The sequence below is a fragment of the Corythoichthys intestinalis genome, chromosome 12, assembly GCF_030265065.1.
Source record: "Corythoichthys intestinalis isolate RoL2023-P3 chromosome 12, ASM3026506v1, whole genome shotgun sequence".
Taxonomy (NCBI): Eukaryota; Metazoa; Chordata; class Actinopteri; order Syngnathiformes; family Syngnathidae; genus Corythoichthys; species Corythoichthys intestinalis.
The window spans coordinates 24,141,230-24,161,500 of NC_080406.1; the positions used below are offsets into that span (position 1 = coordinate 24,141,230).

The 20,271-nt window shown below is 37.5% G+C and overlaps 1 protein-coding gene across 1 annotated transcript in view; it reads left to right on the top strand.

The window, feature by feature from the left end:
- The window catches only part of phgdh (phosphoglycerate dehydrogenase), a 28,431-nt gene extending 13,612 nt beyond the window's left edge, over positions 1-14,819 (top strand). The window contains exons 4-12 of the mRNA XM_057851483.1: positions 168-222; positions 392-490; positions 577-709; positions 800-948; positions 6,133-6,285; positions 6,599-6,737; positions 11,936-12,063; positions 12,140-12,362; positions 14,509-14,819. Of these exons, the coding sequence (XP_057707466.1) occupies positions 168-222; positions 392-490; positions 577-709; positions 800-948; positions 6,133-6,285; positions 6,599-6,737; positions 11,936-12,063; positions 12,140-12,362; positions 14,509-14,669 (1,240 nt within the window). The 3' untranslated portion in view covers positions 14,670-14,819. The remainder of the gene's footprint in view (positions 1-167; positions 223-391; positions 491-576; positions 710-799; positions 949-6,132; positions 6,286-6,598; positions 6,738-11,935; positions 12,064-12,139; positions 12,363-14,508) is intronic.
- The last annotated feature ends 5,452 nt before the right edge of the window (positions 14,820-20,271 follow it).

The following is a 20,271-nucleotide window of genomic DNA, read 5'->3' on the forward strand; positions in this document are numbered from 1 at the left end:
GATTTGAGTCTGCCTTTTTTTTCTTTTTCAACTTTTGTGGGAGTACTACACAGACTGTATGTAAATCATGTTAACTTTTTGAGTTTCTAACTCCTCTTCAACTGAACTTTCGGATCTGTCCATTTGAAATGTGCTTTTAAGCATCTCGTGTGTTTGCCTGCTTGCAGAAACGTGCCCCAAGCTACAATGTCCATGCGAGCTGGCAACTGGGATCGCAAAAAGGTGAGCGCGAAGCTTCACGTTCGATTCTTTTCAGCCTCGTCCGCAGATTACAGTTGCATGGCCAGTTCCATTGTCCGCTCAGTCATCAGTAATGAAATGCGACATTCTGATTCTGTGGCGCTTTTGATTTACTCAGCTGGTTCATTGTCTCATTTTTCTAATGTTGCAGTTCATGGGATCCGAGCTGTATGGCAAAGTGCTTGGAATAGTTGGACTTGGGAGAATAGGAAAGGAGGTGGCCAACAGAATGCAGGCATTTGGCATGAAGGTCGGTCCGCTTGGCACACGTCAGCAGTCTATTCATCCTCTGTGATATGCAGTTTCGATGTAAAGCTGTTTTTATTGTTCCCTTAGACTATCGGCTATGATCCGATCACTCCAGTTGAGGTTTCAGCCAGTTGGGGGGTGGAGCAGATGTCTCTGGAACAGCTTTGGCCTCTCTGTGACTACATCACAGTCCATACTCCATTAATGCCCTCCACTGTTGGTCAGTGCCACTAAAAACATTCACTGTTGTGTTGACGTCCACATCAAAAAACATTTGAACAAAATCTCTGGCTTTTCATTCTCTCCCAAGGCCTACTCAATGATGAAACCTTTGCCAAATGCAAAAGAGGAGTCAAAGTTGTGAACTGCGCACGTGGCGGCATCATCGACGAAGCCGCTCTCCTCCGAGCTTTGGAGTCCGGACAGTGCGGAGGAGCCGGCCTCGATGTCTTTGTGGAGGCAAGATTTTCCTACTTTTAGCTAATTTTGTCCCTTTTGCAACATACTGCAGTGTGCTATAATGTCACTTAATTATTTTTCCTGGTCATGTGCGTACTTGGTCGAATTATTTCTGTCAGAGACGATATTGTGTCACTGGAAAGAGAACAGGAACATGTATAGGAAGTCGGACAGCCACACTGAGGAAGTACAACAACAAAGATGACATAATTTATATACATTACTTTAGAGCTGCAGCTATCGAATATTTTAGTAGTCGATTAATCGATGGACTAGTTAGTTCGAATAATCGAGTAATCGGATAAGGAACATGAAAAATTAAAATACCTGAGCTGAGTCTAAAAGGGTATAATTTTTTTTAATGAGGATCTAGGTACAACAAAATAACAATTGACTAACTTACAAAGAAAAAGTCAAAAGTTTTTTTTTTTTTTTTTTTTAACAATGCTCTTAACAAATGTTTCAGACACATATTCCCACAAAAAAACGACTAAATATACCTATAAACTAAATTATGAATGCATTAAAAAACCTAAGCTCAAACAAAAACTTGGCTTATGTTGGTGTTAACAGGGAGCAGTTGCATCCAGCCATGTGAAAAGAGCCAGACCAGAGGGCAGTGTATCCGCCCTTCTTAATAAAACTAAATGCGAACACTTTCAAAATAAACCATTACAAGTCCACTATAATTAAACGAATACTCAAAGCAACAAAATTTTATTCAAATATTTTTTTTCTAATCGAATACTCGAGTTAATCGGTTAATCGTTGCAGCACTACATTACTTTAAAATCTGCCGATTCACCCCAGTTTGAACAACTATTCAAAAGTTGGCACTTAAGACCTTTAAACGTGCTATGAAAGGCTTCAAGTGACTTTAAAATGATAGCACACCATATTTTGGACACAAATCCATCCAAAGAAGTAACAGAAAAGGCTTAAAAAAATGAAATTAGATCCTGATTAGTCTTCCTTTCTCAGCTCACTAAAAAAATCTCCAAATAGGAGATGATGCCACACCCAGAAAGAGCTGCAGATTTTTGCTGTCTGCTACCATGCTATTAAAGAAAAAAAAAGTTGATTTTCTCCTCTCAAATGTTCTTTATTTCTTAACGAACAGGAGATGACGACACACAATTCACAAACAAAAGCAAACAAAGCAAAAATCACCTAACCTAAATACATTTATTAAGAAACGAACATTTAAAAGCAGGCCGGCCAGGACTGAATTCCCCCGAGTGCTCCAGGTGCCTTCGAGAAGATTCAGCCCAGACCTTTAAACACATACTTTTTGTTGGTACACATGCAAATTGGCAGGCCCCCATGTTAACCCATGAAGTAGTTCACAGGAAAGTGGAATTTTACCAGCAGCTATGCTATGTTCTCTGCTTTGACCTAGCTTCAGAGAACCTTGGAGCTGCACTCTTATCCAAACAAAGTCTGAAGACAAACAATATAGAAATGAATCTATCAAGTCAACTGAACAAATATATGGAAAAACATACCTCTACACTATCCATAGGCTTTTCATTATCTTGTTGCCATTTCACCGTTGTGGTGCATGTGATGTAAAAACCAGAATTACTGAAACAAAGTAGGCGTTGCCTGATGCATTTTTTTGGGTAGAATAACTATGAAATGGTAAAAGACCGACAGATTTGAGTGCTAAATTTGTTTTGTACATGTAAAATTACACGAGTGCAATTCCTTTTTTACATGATTAAAAAAAAAGCATAGCACCTTTTAAAGGGATCCACGGATGAAACGGCTTGTAGTTCTTCAAAGATTTATTACGAGTTCAAATAATTTGACATTGAAACCCCACTTGATGTTTTCGTTTTTATACAATTTGTAAAATTCGTTTAACTAGCAGGTCGCCATTGTTGTTGATGTGGCAGGACGGTGACATCACATGGTTACGCTGCCGGGCTTCCAGAGTATGAATCTAGCGACATAAACATGTCATCTGTTCAACCCTTTCAATTTGAACACGAGAGTAACATTAATGAGCAGGACAGCACTGTCGATATTTCACAAAACGAGCAGCATAAGCAAAATGAACAGGAAATACTGGGTGAGAGGAGACGGGAGTAGGAAAAAAACCCCGGTGTTCTGCCAAAATGTGCTACACCTGCAAAACGTCCTCCAGGAAGTGAATTTGACACCCAAAGTACAACCGTGTGCTTTCAGCTTGTGTTTTTTAGCTGCATACAGACGGAACATACTAAAGATGCCTTAAGAAAATACTTAAACATAGTAATATCAAATAAGGGTGGTTCAAATATGCTACGTGACTAATGTGGTCAACAGATCAACAATCTGCTTTAAAGCTACCGCAAGAAAACACAATGCTTTAAAGTAGGAGAGGGAAACGCATGCAAAAAGTATTTTGAGGCAATGAAAAGGTACCGGTAATAAGATTAAATAAAAACCCAAATACTAAGTACTCGCCGCTTTTAACCGATGTGCAAATGTGTTGGACGTCTCCCCGCAAAGAAGGAATTGGAGTAACCCGGTAGGGTTCGTCTAGTGACAGTAACAATCTAAGTCATCACCACGAGAAACGTGGCGCCCTCCGTAGGTCATAACGTGTACTAAATATTAGATCTTTTTAAATCATTGGCAATATTTTATGTGTTTCTAATAACATATTTTCGTAAAAGACAGTTACAGCCCCAAGTAACGCCCTAAAGTCGATTCCTCCCCATAGTATTTTACTCATTGCACGTCATTGGTGGATAATTCATTGAAGCCAGAAGACTGGCTGCGAATGCTCGTGTTTCGGTGTCACTGACGGCGCCAGATGTTTTGATTTGGAGGGGGCGAATGAACTGAAAACGTTGGATGTCTAGCGCCGTCAATGGCAGCCTTTGAGTTGAATGAGTGCCCTGTAGGCATGTATGAGATTCTGATGTTATGATAATCTTAAACCAAAACATCACGGTTTCACGGAATCATGGTATTGCAATTACAGTTCTAAAATGTGTTACTTTGAGATATCTGGGTTTAAAAAAAAACTAAACCCAAGGCCACAGCTCAACATTTTTACCATCAGAACAAAGATAATCGAATTACGTGTGTATGACTCGTATCATGTTTAATTTATGCACACTCTCTCTTTCCCAACACAGACAGTTGCCAGAGATAGAAAAAAAAAACTACGTTTTACCACCGCTAGACACACTAAACACGCTGGAGTTGATGCTCGTTGCTGGTGGGAAATGTTCATGACAGTGTTAACTAACCTTTAATTTTGTATAGATGCGAAATCATATTGGAGGTATTACCTCCTCGGCAGTCACCCTCTGCAAACATGTTTTACATGTCTGTTGGCCCTCCTCACCTAAGCTTCACCTTCACCTCCTCCAGCCATCGTGTAGCACAGCTGACTCACTGACACTGCGCAACAACCGGTAGGGGAGCGATTAGCCTTGCAGCTGCAAGTGAGGGATTTCTCCCTGCGTTTTTGGACATAAAAATAGCTCCTACCATAGGGACAGTATGACAGATTTTTTTTTTTTTTTTTTTTGTGGTTTTAAAACCTTGAGGTTTTCATGCCACGGTATACCTTGAAATCTGTAATCGGCACATGTCTACCGTAGTGCCCTGCAAGGCTTACAATACAATACAATACAATACAATACAATACAATACAATACAATACAATACAATACAATACCCCTGTAGGGTTGTTCCGATCATGTTTTTTTGCTCCCGATCGTTTTAGTTTTAGTATCTGCAGATCCCGATATTTCCCGATCCGACTGCTTTTTTTTTTTTGCTCCCGATTCAATTCCAATCATTCCCGATAATTTTTCCCGATCATATACATTTTGGCAATGCATTAACTGCGTAAACTCATTCAACATACAGTACTTAAGTACTGTATTTGTTTATTATGACAATAAATCCTCAAGATGGCATTTACATTATTAACATTCTTTCAGTGAGAGGGATTCACGGATAGAAAGACTTGTAATTATTAAAGGATAAATGTGACTTTGTATATTGTGACTAAATATTGCCATCTAGTGTATTTGTTGAGCTTTCAGTAAATGATACTGTAGCCATTTAACTGTTCTGTCCAAATGCATGATGGGAAGTGCAACCATGACTGTGCCTAGTGGTACCAATTGATATATCTTCTCTGCGTTGGGAAATAACATAGGGTGTTAAGAAAAAGATCAATTACTACCTTTCTTCCCCACATTGCCTCCCACGATATTTAATTGCTGGGAGAGGGATTGTAAGGCTTTTAGCCAATTAAAAAAAGGCTCCAAAGGCTGCCAAATTTCACTCTACTCATTTTATGCTGCCTTATAGCTCTATATACAGGTAAAACGGCGCCATTACAAATTGAACGCGACAATGCGTGAGTGGGTCGTGCAGCGCATGCGTTAATTGCGTTAAATATTTTAACATTATAATTTTTTTTTTAGAAATTAATTACCGCCGTTTACGGGATAAATTTGATAACTCTACCTTAAGCCCAAACTAAAGACTCTGGATGAGTGTAACCTATTATGTCTGTAACGTTAAATACAATTAGAAAACGATTTAATTAAAAAATATATGTATATTAAAAAAAAGCATGTCCGATATTTTTTTGCCGATTCCAATACTTTGAAAATGACGTGATCGGACCCGATCGATCGGCAGAACATCTCTACCTTCAAGCAAACAATACAATATATTACATATAGTTATATATAATATATATATATCAATAATTATTTTTTTCCTATTTTTCACTCTCATGGTTAAACGGGTTCCCAACACGATGCTAGCTTCATACTTTTCAAAACCAGTTTAAGTTTAAAAAGTACACAAAAGTATTTAAACATCAACAATTTAAACCAAATCATATAATGCTATCGTTGATCTAATTGAAATTCCAGTTTATGGTTATCACAAACTTTAAAACAACCGCTATTTTAACATAGAGAGTATAAAATAATTTTTTTCCATTCCTTAACTCTTTGGGTAATGTTTAAAAGTACCGTATTCAGAGAAATGATCTATTCTTAACTGAGCCGTTTCCCCGAAACCAGATGAAAACATCTATTTTTAAAGACCTGAATTAACTCCCATTTAGAATTTATTTCTCTAAAGTTTGCATCCTGAAGTTTTTGGGCGTTCTTATGTAAGCATATGTGTTAAGAAAACATGCGCTTGTTGCCGCAGGAGCCACCGCGGGAACGCTCGCTGGTCAACCATCCCAACGTGATCAGCTGCCCGCATCTCGGCGCCAGCACCAAAGAGGCGCAGGCGCGATGTGGCCAGGACATCGCATTGCAGATTGTCGACATGGTGAAGGGCAAAAAGCTGGTTGGAGCGGTGAGTTCTACAATACACTTTATGTAACAAGCCGCCAAGGAAAAAGTATTTTTCCCCACGTGAGACACATGTGCAAAATTCTAAATCTAAGGGACTAATTATGTTAGTCATATGGTTGAAAGATAATTGAACCCATACAGACATTGATAGTGATGTTCTCATGTGACAACAATGTGTGTCATTTATTAGGAAACAAAGCTGTTTTCATGTCTTCGATAACTGCAAAGAATAAATAACTTCCTTGTAGCTTTACATAATTGGTTTGTGATTCACAATCCACTTCTGACCATGTTGGGTTTTTTTTTTGTCATAGGTAAATGCACAAGTTTTGGCAAGCACTTTCTCCCCCGACTCTTCTCCGTTGATCAAACTCGGAGAAGCCATCGGGGCTGTGCTGCAGTCTTGTAGCGTGTCGAAGACTCCACTTAGCCACGTGCAAATCACTTCTCAAGGTAAGAGTTACAGGGTTGGTTTTCAGTTTAATGAAAACCTGATTTAAGGTGACATAGGGTCAGAGGTGGGTAGTAATGCGTTACATTTACTTACTTGAGTGACTTTATGAGAAAAATGTACTTCTAAGAGTAGTTCTACTAAGCCATACTTTTTACTTTACTTGAGAAGATTTGTGATTAAGAAACTCTACTCTTACTCTCCTTCTTTGGGCTTCACTAGTCGTTACATTTTTCCTCTTTAGTCTACTTTTTTTTTTTTTTTTTTTTAACCGGAGACTCAGCCAACAGTGGCTCAACCAGTTTCACTAATGACACATCGCAATAATAATCACATGACTCCATTATACCAATCAGACTCAAACTTGCTGTTCTATGATCATCACGGGGCGTCTTTAAAGCGCCGTAAAAAATTAAGTATTTGACATAGAGCGCCGCCGTCAACATGATTTGAAAGTGCCGATTTTAATCTCTCCCAGATTTTATATGGCACCGATTGACCACGGAAAACAAGATATGATTGTTTTAGTTTCATAATAGGAAATATGTTTTCTCCACTAGAGGGCACTCATGTTCATTGGACGAATAATGCTTAATTTCTGTAGCTGTTTATGTTGTTGTATTTCTTGGGCTTAATGTGGTGATGTAAAATGTTATAGTGAAATACAATAACAGTTCATATAGATAACTTTGCTAAGAAAGAAAATACCATTGTTGAAAAAAATAATAATAACATCTTAAGCAGTTACTCAATACTTGTGTAATCTTTTTACCAATTTTTTTTTTTACTTGTACTTGAGTACATTTTTGGATGACTAATTTTAATTGAGTAATATTATTTGGAAGTAACGCTACTCGAGTTTGGCTACTCTACCGCCTCTGCATAGGGTTTATTTTGCATAATTCCGATGCCTTATTGTATGGCAGATTTTATCATTCAAGATTAACAGCACTTTTTCCTGCCGTGTATCAAACTCAAAATATAATATAAATTATAACTTTAGAAACTTTTCACTCAAAAGATTGCATCCTAATGTCCTTTAAGTTTGATTTTGCAAGCAGACTGATCACATGATTTGAGAAAATGAAAAAAAAAAAATCCCAAAGTTGCTGCTTTTTTAATGGTTTTCACAGTCACATGCTGAATGCAATGTTCCATGCGGCCAGGTGATAACGCAAATTTTCAATTAATTACCAAAATGAGTGTCAGAAGTCTGTTTATTTGAAGTATGGTTGCTAAGGCAAACATCTTTGGTCATTTTGGCCTTGTTCAGACTGGCAGCCAAAATCCAATTTTTAGCCCATCCACATTGAAACTGGATGGCTTTTTTGTGGTGTGAACAGTCACAAAGCACAGAAATCGTTTGTTTCATATCGGGTATGGACAAGATGCTTCTCAGTCTGAACAGCTCAGCGAGGTTTTGATTGTCCGTGACGTCACTCTATGCTGGATGAAGCCTTCATTGCCAGGGCAACCTGTCAGATGTCTCAATAATGTGGCCCAGTATGAAAAGGCCCTTATCTGATTTGGACAATTGCTAAAAATAGTGTGAACAATCAGCCCTACAAATCAGATCTGAGGAGGAGTCTGATTGGAATCAGATACGACTGCAGTCTGAGTGCAGCCTTAATCATATTTTACGACCTTGATTTTCCTTCTATTTGAATGAGAATAAATGTGATTTACTTTGATAATTGTAATCGTTTTTTAAATATCTGCAGTTTTGGGAAGCTCGCCAAAAGCTCAGTAAGAACTTCATACTCATTGTGCATTCTTTTACATACTCAAGTGTCTGCTTGCACATTTAAATGACATTTATTTTCACATACATGGAATTGAGTTTACACGAAAGATTACTTGTAAAACAGAAGGCCAGTCAGTTGGTTATTGAACTTTTAAGTAATTTTACATTTTTTAGGACGGTGATCCCCAACCACTGTGCCGGGCACCGGTACCAGTCCGTGGCACATTTGCTACCGGGCTGCAGAGAAATTAATACATTATTTGTTAACGACTGCAATCTGACCAGTGCCTATTTGCACATCAATATGCCTGTCTCCTGTATTGACTAATCTGGGTAGAGATGTGTGTACGTCTCCCTCTAGTGGTTGGCCGCCATTACTGGGGTGTGTGCACACCTATAGCAAACCAGCCTGGCAGCGTCAGTCGATGTAAACAGTCACGTTAGCTGCTGTTGGCTGTGTGCAGGCGGCGACGTCTTTAGATAGCTTTTTTTATGGGGAAAAGACCACCTGCCTAGCAGAAAAGGAGCCTACAACTCCATGTCCATTCTGCATAATATGTGTTCAAAAGCTAGCAAATGAAGCAAGAAAAGCGAATGCACTGAGAGCAAGGGTGTAGGTTTGCATAGAGACGGTCGGGACATAACACTACCAACTTTTCAGGATCCTCAAATTGTCGCCACCAACTTTCAAGCAACGTTATTTGTATTGTACTAGTATAATGAGTTAAGTTATGTAGGTAATTTAGATTGTCTTTTTTAGGTTTTTAGGATAGAATTGACCCTATGATTATTAAGTGATATATTTACATTATTTTCAGACTTACATTTACCCATTTTCACTTGCTGAATGTGCCGGACCGTTATTTTATTTAACCTCATATGTATGTTTGATTGGCTGATGACATGCCCCCACACACACACACGCACACCTACACAGCCCTGACAAAAATACAACATGTCGACAACATGCCGCCTCCTCCGACCTCTTTGAAGAGGAGGGATATTAGAAGTTTTGGGGGGCGGCAGCAGCTACTGTAAGGAATGTAAAAGATGTCAGTGTTGTGGACAAGGGAAACGCACCACTAATTTTGCTACTGAAAGTCTAACCTGCATCAGAGTTAGCATAACATTAAACTGTGTGAACATGCTAACCTGCAAAACTCGAGTGGGAAGCTGCTTAAAGAGAAATGTCCTGTATGTGTTTTCTGCTGTTAACGTTATGAGTTTGTTTTTCAGTTATATTCATTAATTTAGACAGACAATGTTGAGGGGTGTAATGACAAATGTTTATTTTTTTTGCATCTGGTAGGGCTGCAGCTATCAATTATTTTAGTAGTTGATTAATTGATAATCTAGTTAGTTCGAATAATCGAGTAAACGGATCAGGAACATGAAAAATTAAAATACCTGAGCTGAGCCCCAAACGGCATTTTAAAAAATTTAAAAAAAAATATATATATATAGTCCGCTAGCTTAAATGTTATAAAATGCTAACTTTTTTTTTTTTTAACAATATTCTTAACAAATGGTTCAGACACATATTCCCACAAAAAAACAGCTAAATATGCCTATAAACTAAATTATGAATGCAGAAAAAACATTAACTCAAACAAAAACTTACGTTGGTCTTAACAGGCAGCAGTTGAATTCAGCCGTTTGAAATGAGGCAGACCAGAGGGCAGTGTATCCACCTTAATCAATAAAACTAAATGCAAACACTTTCAAAATAAACCATTACAACGCTACTTTAATTAAACGAATACTCGAAGCAATAAAATTTAATTCGATTTTTTTTTTTCTCTAATCGAATACTCGAGTTAATCGTTGCAGCACTAATTCCTGGACAGTTAAGAGATTATTAATAGGTTTGTATTTATTGTGTACGTTGAATTTGCTAATAAAATTCAGAAATTTATTCTGGAAGTTTTCAAGAACGTTTCTTTAGTAGTTTTCGAAAACAAAGGTTTGAATCATACGCTGTATCACCTGAACCAATGCGCATGAAAGTTAGTGTAAGTCAAAACAGATTTATTTTGCATTGATTATTTGGCCTATCAATTAATTAGGTTCATATTCATGAGAAATGTTGCCCTGACCCCTGTTCACCCAATCTGTTTGGGTTTAATAATGTCCCTTCCTTAGCAAAAAGTTTACATGCAGGTTAAGCTGTTATATCGTCCCTACCAATGTTGAAACCAAACCTACGGCCTTGACTGAGAGCATAATACCTCATGGCGAACCGGATTGCTAAAGCCAAGAAACCTTTCATGATTCAATTCATTATGCCTGCGACCAAGGATATTTGCCGTCAAGTTTTAGCTGTTAAAAAAAGGTTGATTCAGTGTATAGTAAGTTACATTTTCCCTGCACTTAATGTTCGTTTTCAGCCACGTCGTTTTATTTTATATTTACTGTAATTTTCAGCCACTCGTTGCTGGTCCGTGAATAAAAGGCCCACATCAAACCGGTCCGTGGTGCCAAAAAGGTTGGGGACCACTGGTTTAGGTGACCTGTTGATGAAAAAAATAGCATTTTTGCACCCTCTGTTGGTGGAAAATATTATATTGAGAATGACAATTGCCACGTTTACATGGAGCCAAATATTCCAATTACAATCGGTTTAGATGTTCAAACCGAATAAATGTGTTCCATATAAACACCTCATTCGGAATGAACAGGCCCAAACCGAATGGAATTTCATTCCGATTCACAGGGGTGGAATATTCCTTTTCCCAAACCGATTAGAAGTAAAATTATATCGTGTAAACAGGGAAGCGGAATGGTGTCTGGTTGCGTTCTTTCTGCACATGCTCCGTACTGACGTGGTGACGTAACTTGGTGACATAAGTAACATCACTTGCAACATGGCTTCCAAGCACAGCGCACCTAATTGGAGTCCGGTGGAAAGATTGTATTTAATTCAAACTTTAAAAGAATTGAATATAATTGCTCGCTCAGACGGGCGTAAAACGAGGAACAGTGAACTATTTTAAAAAGTTCACGAGAGGTTACACGAAGCCGGAATAGACCGGAGCGTTGACCAGATTAGAAATGGTGGAAAACGCTGACAACCGGCTACTACAAGGCAAAAGAGCAAAACAGCAGAAGCGGATACGACCCCACAAACACAACAAGTGGGTTAAAGTTAAAACAGCAGCACTCTGACGATCGATCTCCATGTTTTGCAACGTGACGCTTTGTTTTGATTAATCTGCGCATGTCAGACGGCAGTTGTCAAACGTCCTTTCGGAATAAAGGCAGACACATGTAAACGCTGGATCGGAATAGATGAAGTGACATGTAAACAGCTGATCTGAAATTTCCATTCGGAATGATTTGAATCGGCATGAATAAAAGTCAGCATGTAAACGTGGCTAGTGACTGTCATGAAACTTTTTCTGTTAGAAAGGGGGGACTTAGAATAAATGTGGCTTTTTTTTTCCCCACACAAACCAGGAGACAGCATGAAGTCGTCTGCCAATTACATGACAGCCGCCGTGCTGGTGGGTCTGCTTAACGGCAAATCTGGCCTTTGCCCGAATTTCGTCAACGTACTGAGTCTGGCTGAGGAATCTGGAATCACGGTACAAATTTGAACAAAATATCATGGCAACGGTGAACGCTGCTTTTTAAAGTAACCCCTTCACCCTATTCCTTCAGGTAAACCAAAGCCACAGCTCGTCAGACGAAGGCTCCGCCGAAGCGTGCGTGGTGGAGATCTTGACAGACGGGTGCAGCTACAAGGCCACCGGCACGGTTCAAGGCGGCCGCCCGGTCCTGCTGGAGCTAAGCGGCAGCGTGTTCCGACAGCCGGTGGCACTCGTTGGGAATTTGCTCTTCTTCAAGGCCTCTGCCAGTCCTCTGCTGCTTTCCTCATTGGCTGGTGAGGAACCCAGGCCTTGAGGACAACATTTGGTTTTTAGAATATTTAGATGTTGCAGCTCATGAGTAAATGAGGTTAAAAATGTGTTTAGAATTTTAGGAAAGAATAATTTTTCCTCCCCCCCCCCCCCCCCCCAAATAACAAAATTATACGTAATAAATTGTTTTAGATGATTGGTTAATTATGGGTTACTCAGAAATGAAATATCACATTTCTTAAATACCGTATATTTAGTTTTGTGTTCACTTAGCTTTAGTTTCCCCAAAAATGTTTATTTTAAATGTATTGATTGACTTTTTAAAATGCATTAATTGAATAATTGGTCTCGAATTGATTGCCGTTAAATTACCAATTCCAGTAAAATTCTAATTACATTCCAATTACAAAAGTTTTTCATTATTTTCTTATTTTTCTGATATTAAAATGATTTATCACTTTAAATTTGATTAATGTAAAATTATTTATGTACCTACTTTGGATTCATAATTCAAAATTCACCACGTTGGTTATTGGTTTAATTTTTATTAGGCTGTCAAATTTAACGCGTTAACGGGCGGTAATTAATTTTTTAAATTAATCACGTTAAAATATTTAACGCATGCGCGGAATGACCCGCTCATGCATTGCCTCAAACAGATTACAATGACACACTTGAGAGCTAAGAGGCAGAGAAAGGTGTCTTGTTTTGTGCTTTTTCTTAACAAAGGTATACCACACGCGATGTACTGGCACTTTGTTTCTTTATTAGCACATTCAGCTTCAACATTAACACAGCTTACGGCTCTCGGCAGGCTGGAACTCTAACTCACTCCTGCATCATGTGAATAAAGAACATGTTGGCGCCGCGTGCACTTAAAGGTGCCTCGGATAATTCTATATCAGAAAATTACAAAAGTGGCGAGTGGACACAGGCGTTCATTGGACCGCACCGTTTATTGGCAGAAGCTTCGGTATCATTTAGTGAAAGCACAACAAAAATATCTAAAAAAAAATTAATGTTCACAAAAAGAAAAGCGCTTCATTCTGTATTAATGAGGCCCTATTCTCACACAGTTAAACAACAGTGCAAAGAGAACTGGCATTCCCAATCAAAATATGCAACATACACATAAAACTTACTCAAGACTTTGGTCAAACTATTCAAACATTTCGTTTAGTTCAACAAATACATTGGATGGCAATATTTTTTCACAATATACAAACTATCAGAGGTCAAGTACTATGGGAAGCCAGCACTCAAATGATGTGAATTACAATGGATGGCCCAATAAAAAGGAAACTACGGCGTCAGTCGAGGGACAAAACACATTATTTGGCTTAATTTGTAATTTAATTTAAAACTCTCCATTGACACCTTGTGGTGTATTTAGTGTATCTAGTTTATTTTTTGATAGAAAATTTTACAAATTTTATTAAAATGAAAACATTAAGAGGGGTTTTAATATAAAATTAGTGTAACTTATACTAACATTTATCTTTTAAGAACTACAAGTCTTTCTTGTGGATCCCTTTAACAGAAAGAATGTTAGTAATGTTAATGCCATCTTGTGGATTTATTGTTATAATAAACAAATGACCTTATGTTCAGTATGGTGAATGTATTTATCAGTCTTATGTCTTATCTTTCCATTCCAACAATAATTTACGGAAAAATATGATATATTTTAGAGATGGTTTGAATTGTGATTAATTACGATTAATTTTTAAGCTGTGATTAACTCGATTAAAAAATTTTAATCGTTTGACAGCCCTGATTTTTATAATAAAAAATACTAGAAAAATCTACAATTTCTGCATTGGCCTATGTTTAACATTTTATTTCCAAAATAATTATGTCGGATAATTGATCATTTGAATATTCAACTTCATCATACAAAAAGTATTGTATTACTAAAATATATAATACTAATTATTCTAAATTATTAAGTAAAATAATTTCTGAATGTGAATCTTTTTTTTTCCCCCTTTGATTGACTGGTCACCAGTCTCCCAAGTCCAGTTCAGAAAATAGAGGGATGTCATTTCCAATATGGTCTTAAAAAGCAATGACGTCAAAGGGCTTAATTCTAGTGTTTAAATTGATTTTTTTCCCTCCGCCTCTCCTTTAATTATACACCAATTTTCTCATCCTTCCTTCACTTTTTAGGCCTGCTCGCCACAGAGCGAATCCAAATAGAGTCCTTCAGCGCTCCAGCCGAGCGCTCCGGAGACGCGAGCTGTTGGTACTGCGTCGGGGTGTCTTCTCTGCTGCGAAACCTCAGTGCCTTGAAGCCCTTGGTTCAGGAGGCGGCTCAGCTCCGTGCTTGAAGGAAGACTGCAGTGCAAATTTGTGTCTTATTGATCCATCTTTGCCTTAGAATTAACAACTAAAAATTTCCGGACCCATTTCCAACTTGCATTCATTCCAGTGTTAACAAGCTTTTCACTGATTTGTCAGTAAAACTGATGGAAAATGTGCTTGTTGGTTTTACATTGGTTATTATTTTTTTAAATCATTTTTAAGGGTGAATGTGTGTTTCAGTTGAGTAAACAGAAATCTAAACAGACTCACGAATGGTTGTACACACATGAAAGCATCTTGAGTATGTAAACGGTACAGTTTAATGCAATGAAAAGAGCTAAAATTTAAGATCATTAAAAAGTAATTCTGCATACACAATACGCACTGCATTACACAGAAAGCTGCCTACAATAATTTAGCTTTTAGAAGCGGCGCAAAATATTACAAATGAAACAAGATTCAGTGCTCTTTCTGCATGGCCCTAAATCACGCTCCTCGGTTCAGAGGTTTGGTTATTTTCCTAAGTGTCCATGAAACTGATTTTGTGCCATAGGGTAGTCTAGGTTTATCATTATTATTTTTTTCTTTATAGAAGGAATACATTTCAACCACTACAGACTAGATTTAAAAAAAAAAAAAGGGGCAAAACAAAGTTGTGTGTGTCTGGGATGTCCCAATCCGATCACTCGATCAGAAATCGGGCCAATTGCGCAATTTTTCTGACGATCAGAATTGGGTGAAAAGGGTCGGGTTTTTATTAGGAAAAAATATTTGTTTTTCTATTTCATGATTGTACAACCTCTCACTCTCCTTCCTGCTGCTTTTCTTGGTCACCAGTGTAGCTGACGTCTTCTACTTAATGTTAACGATGATTGACAGGTTTGTACAATCAAAGGTACAAATGCGTTATTCATCCTTGTCAAGAGGTTGTTCTCGGCAGCTTGCGCGTCAACTCGTGAGTTAATTTGAGTGGACTCGCTCATATGAATTATAGGAATGTTATGGACAGTGATTAATGTATGGCGTTAAAGATGATGCAATGAAAAATATGGGCGGTCCTACATTTTGTGCTGGTGCACCTTTCAAAAAAAAACAAAAAAAAAACGGTTGCAACCAATGCAAAGAGTAAATGTGGAACCATGGCAATATATTTTACTATGTTAATTTTTTCCAATATCGTTCATGCCTAATTGATATATTTTTTTTCACCTTTTAAGGGCTAAAAAGTAACAAAAGAATCCAGAAATACAATGGCATTGCCAAAAGATACAAAAATATATACGTAATACTCTGCAACACTCCCATAAAAGGAGGAAGTACTGTAACATGTTTGGACCTTATGTTAAATAATAAAAAGAAATAATAAAATTAAAAAAAATAAAAATCAGGATTTCATCGGGACTAGATTCTTGCAGATTCTCAAAATCGGGTGCAAAAATATGCAATTGGGACATCCCTAATATATATGTGTGTATATATATATATATATATATATATATGTCCCGTAGTTAGCTGGGATAGGCTCATATACCCTAATTTTCGCACTATAAGGCGCACCTGACTATAAGCCACCTCCCACCAAATTTGGCAGGAAAACGGCATTTGTTCATAGATAAGCCGCACTGGACTATAAGCCGCAGCTGTCCTGTAGTATGTACTGTATGTATGTATGTATGTCATTAAGTATGTATTATGGGATATTTACAGGAAAAGGATATTAACCAGTAATACTTTATTTGACATCAGCGTCATACCAATTACTTTGAACCAACTGGTTGCAAAGCTCCATTGCTTCAAGAAGCTTAATTTGGCCATCACTGTCAAACAGTCAACCTCTGCTGCCACCTGCTGTCAACACTGTTGTTGTCCAACATGCCTCCGAGCATGCATTGCAGCGCTACAGATGTAACTAACAATCAAAATTCATGTCCTGTGCTAATAATTTCTTCAGTTACTGTTCCAGTTGTTTCATTAATTGCTAGTTATGGTATTTGGTAACACTTTATCAGACAGTGGTGCCATAAGACTGTCATAATTATGACATGGCACTGTCATGAGCATTTATGAATGCTTATAAAAGATGTCATTTAGTGGTATCCGGCAAATTATCTCAGTTTTGAATGGATGTAAAACATCCAAGCTGGACATAAATGGAGTTATTGACATAATTTGCCGGATGTCACTTCACAACATAAGCATTCAGTAATGCCCATGATACCGTCATGTCATAAGTATGAATGACGGTCTTATGACAATGTTATGATGGCGCTTTGTAATAAATTGTTACCTATTAACCCAAATAAATCTTCAAATAAGCCGCACTGGACTATAAGCCGCAGAATTCAAAATGAAGGAAAAAAGTAGCGGCTTATAGTCCGAAAATTACGGGTATATATATATATATATGGCGGAAAACACTCAGGTGACTTGAAGTTCCGCTCTGAGACCCCCATTCTGGCCCAATTTGAAAATTGTCCTATATGCATGTGTGATACATCATTGGAAAGCTTAAAATCTCAATTTTCTGGGGGAAGAAACATTTAGAACAGGAGGGCATTAAAAAAAAAAAAAATGTAAACAGCAAAACCCTAACTGAAGGCGAGAGCACGCAAGAGCAGAATTAAAGACGCCATGATTTTAACGAGAAATTATCGCGTATTTACCTCGTTTCAATCCAAAAACTCCATGTAGCATGTATCATCCAGTGTCAAGACACAGATGTGAATGGCCACAGCTGGATTTTGGGGGGATTTTATGGGTGAAACATGGTAATGTAACAAGGGTTGCGTTGCAGAAATTGCAGACATCAAAGAGTGGTCGAGATGTTCTTTTTCATATATTTACCCTTTTAAAAGTTTTTTTCAATTTTCTTTTTTTGGATCGATTATTTATCATTAACATATCGGAGAAATAGCGACAGTAACAAAAAAAATACAATTAAGCGACAGTTATGAGGTAGATATCCGTGACTTTTTTACAGACGCCATTTTTTTCATTGTGACGTAATTTGTTTAAAATATGTGAGTGAATAGCTTTTTTTAAGGTTGTTTTTTTTTGTTTATTGTTTATTTTTAACAAAATATTAGACATCAATTCATGATTCTAAGCTAAAAATGACAGACATTTAGGATAATATAATTAATCACCTTCGTTTTATGGCTGGGTTAAACAAAAGCGGTTGCGCGACGTCTGTAAAAGGGTTTCCAGGGTAAAACGGGCAAATTAAATATAGTTTGGGGGCTTAATGCGCCACGAATCTGCAATTGCAGCATATAGACATATTGTTCTATCAAACACAACAGTCGTCTTGGCTTAAAATACAGCAGTTTCTTTTAAAGAGGAGTACAAGATCAGAAACTGCTTTTTCAGTCTTGTCTGTGTTTTCCACCATACATATACTGTATGTATATATCATATACAGTATTAGTACTGTAGAGGTTAAACATTGAACGTTTGATATATTTTATGTGGGAATAATATATTTTATGCTATGATTTGATTATGTGGTTGTATATATACACCACACTATATTTTATGTGGGAATAATATATTTTATGCTATAATTTGATTATGTGGTTGTATATATACACCACACTATATGTAATCTATTACCGTATTATTAGGTATTGAGTAGTGATAAAATATACTATTTTCCACATATATACAAAATAACGCTGGCACTCTTAGACCTTCTGCTACAGAGCAATTGAGAATATTCTTTGTCATTACCTGGCTCTGACAATTTGCACTAAAATGTAAACCCACTTCAATGAAGCTTTTGCTTTAAAAAAAAAAAAGTTAGGCCTAAAAAAATGAGAGTGAATGCCATACAGATATATGGGAATTTTACTCCTTCACCTTTCTCTTGTCTCCCTTTTTATGTTCTCTTGTCTCCCTCCCTTTTTATGAATAGTTGGTTTCACTTTTATGAAAAGTTTAAAAGTGCCCCAATATGACATCGTGGGGAAAACAAGTCATTCTACCATATTGTGTGGAAGAGGTAAATTTGCTGAACTTATCTCAGCACACGCTAACTTGTATTTTAACCCCTTCGGACCTAAGCATGCTGTTAAAGGACATGACGCGTTCGCGTCTCTAAACCAATTAATACACTGGATTTAGTTGCTATTGCCACTTCTGGGAGACGATTGGATGAAACTTTACCCATCGAAATCAAATCTTGAGGTTTGGCATGCCATTTTTGCTATTTTTGGCTCTGAAAATTGCTGACCAAACGCACCTTCAAAAAGGATTATGTAAAGTGCTACTTTCTCATCAAAACGCATTATAATAATAATAATAATGCATTTTATTTGTAACGCACTTTACATTTGAAAAACAAATCTCAAAGTGCACATTGGCAAAAAAAGAAAATAATAAATAAAATGCAAAAGACTAAACATTAACATTACAAATAACCAATAAAAGCATGAAATTTCCCCGACCCCAAAAATTGCACTTTTGTTCTGGTGTTTGAGTCGGGTAAAAATCTGCATTTATTTTTATTTTTTTTTAATGCCCAGTAGAAAAAATGCGGGTCTGAAGGGGTTAAGCTTGCTGAGCAGAATTTTTAAAAAGGCGGTATTTTGCTGTCATAGACAATGTTAAATACACCGTGTGTTGGGAGTCGCTGAGGATGGACTATCAGACTTTATTATTCAATTCAATTCAATTTTATTTGTATAGCCCTATATCACAACAAGGTTGTCTCAAAGGGCTTTGTAGAGGCAATATGATACACAGACAGAAACAGTAAATGAATTGATAAAGTTCAAGTCCTGGGCAACCACCATCCTTAGACCCTCCATGTCGGCAAAGAAAAACTCCAAAAACCATTTGGGAAAAATGAGAAACCTTGGGGAGAACCACAGTCAGGAGAGAACCACTCCCAGGACGTTACCTGATGAAATGAACGAAAAAGGAATAATTGTGTGAATTACACCTTAAAGTGCTGGCCAAAAGTATTGGCACCCCTGCAATTTTGTCAGATAATGCTCAATTTCTCCCAGAAGATGATTGCAATTGAAAATTCTTTGGTAATAATTTTTTCATTTATATTGCTTGCAATGAAAAAACACAAAAGAGAATGGGGAAAAAAATTAAATCATTATCATTTTACTCAAAACTCCAAAAATAGGCTGGACAGAATTATTGGCACCCTCAGCATAATACTTGGCAGCATAACCTTTAGACAAAATAACTGCGAACAACCGCTTCCGGTATTCATCAATGAGATTCTTACAATGCGCTGCTGGAATTTTAGACCATTCCTCTTTGGCCAACTGCTCCAGGTCTCTGAGATTTGAAGGGTGCCTTTTCCCAACTGCCATTTTCAGATCTCTCCACAGGTGTTCTATGGGATTCAGGTCTGGACTCATTGCTGGCCACTTTAGAAGTCTCCAGTGCTTTCTCTCAAACCATTTTCTAGTGCTTTTTGAAGTGTGTTTTGGGTTATTGTCCTGCCAGAAGACCCATGACCTCTGAGGGAGACCCAGCTTTCTCATACTGGGCCCTACATTATGCTGGAAAACTTGTTGGTAGTCTTCAGACTTCAATATGCCATGCACACAGTCAAGCAGTCCAGTGCCAGAGGCAGCAAAGCAACCCCAAAACACCAGGGAACCTCCG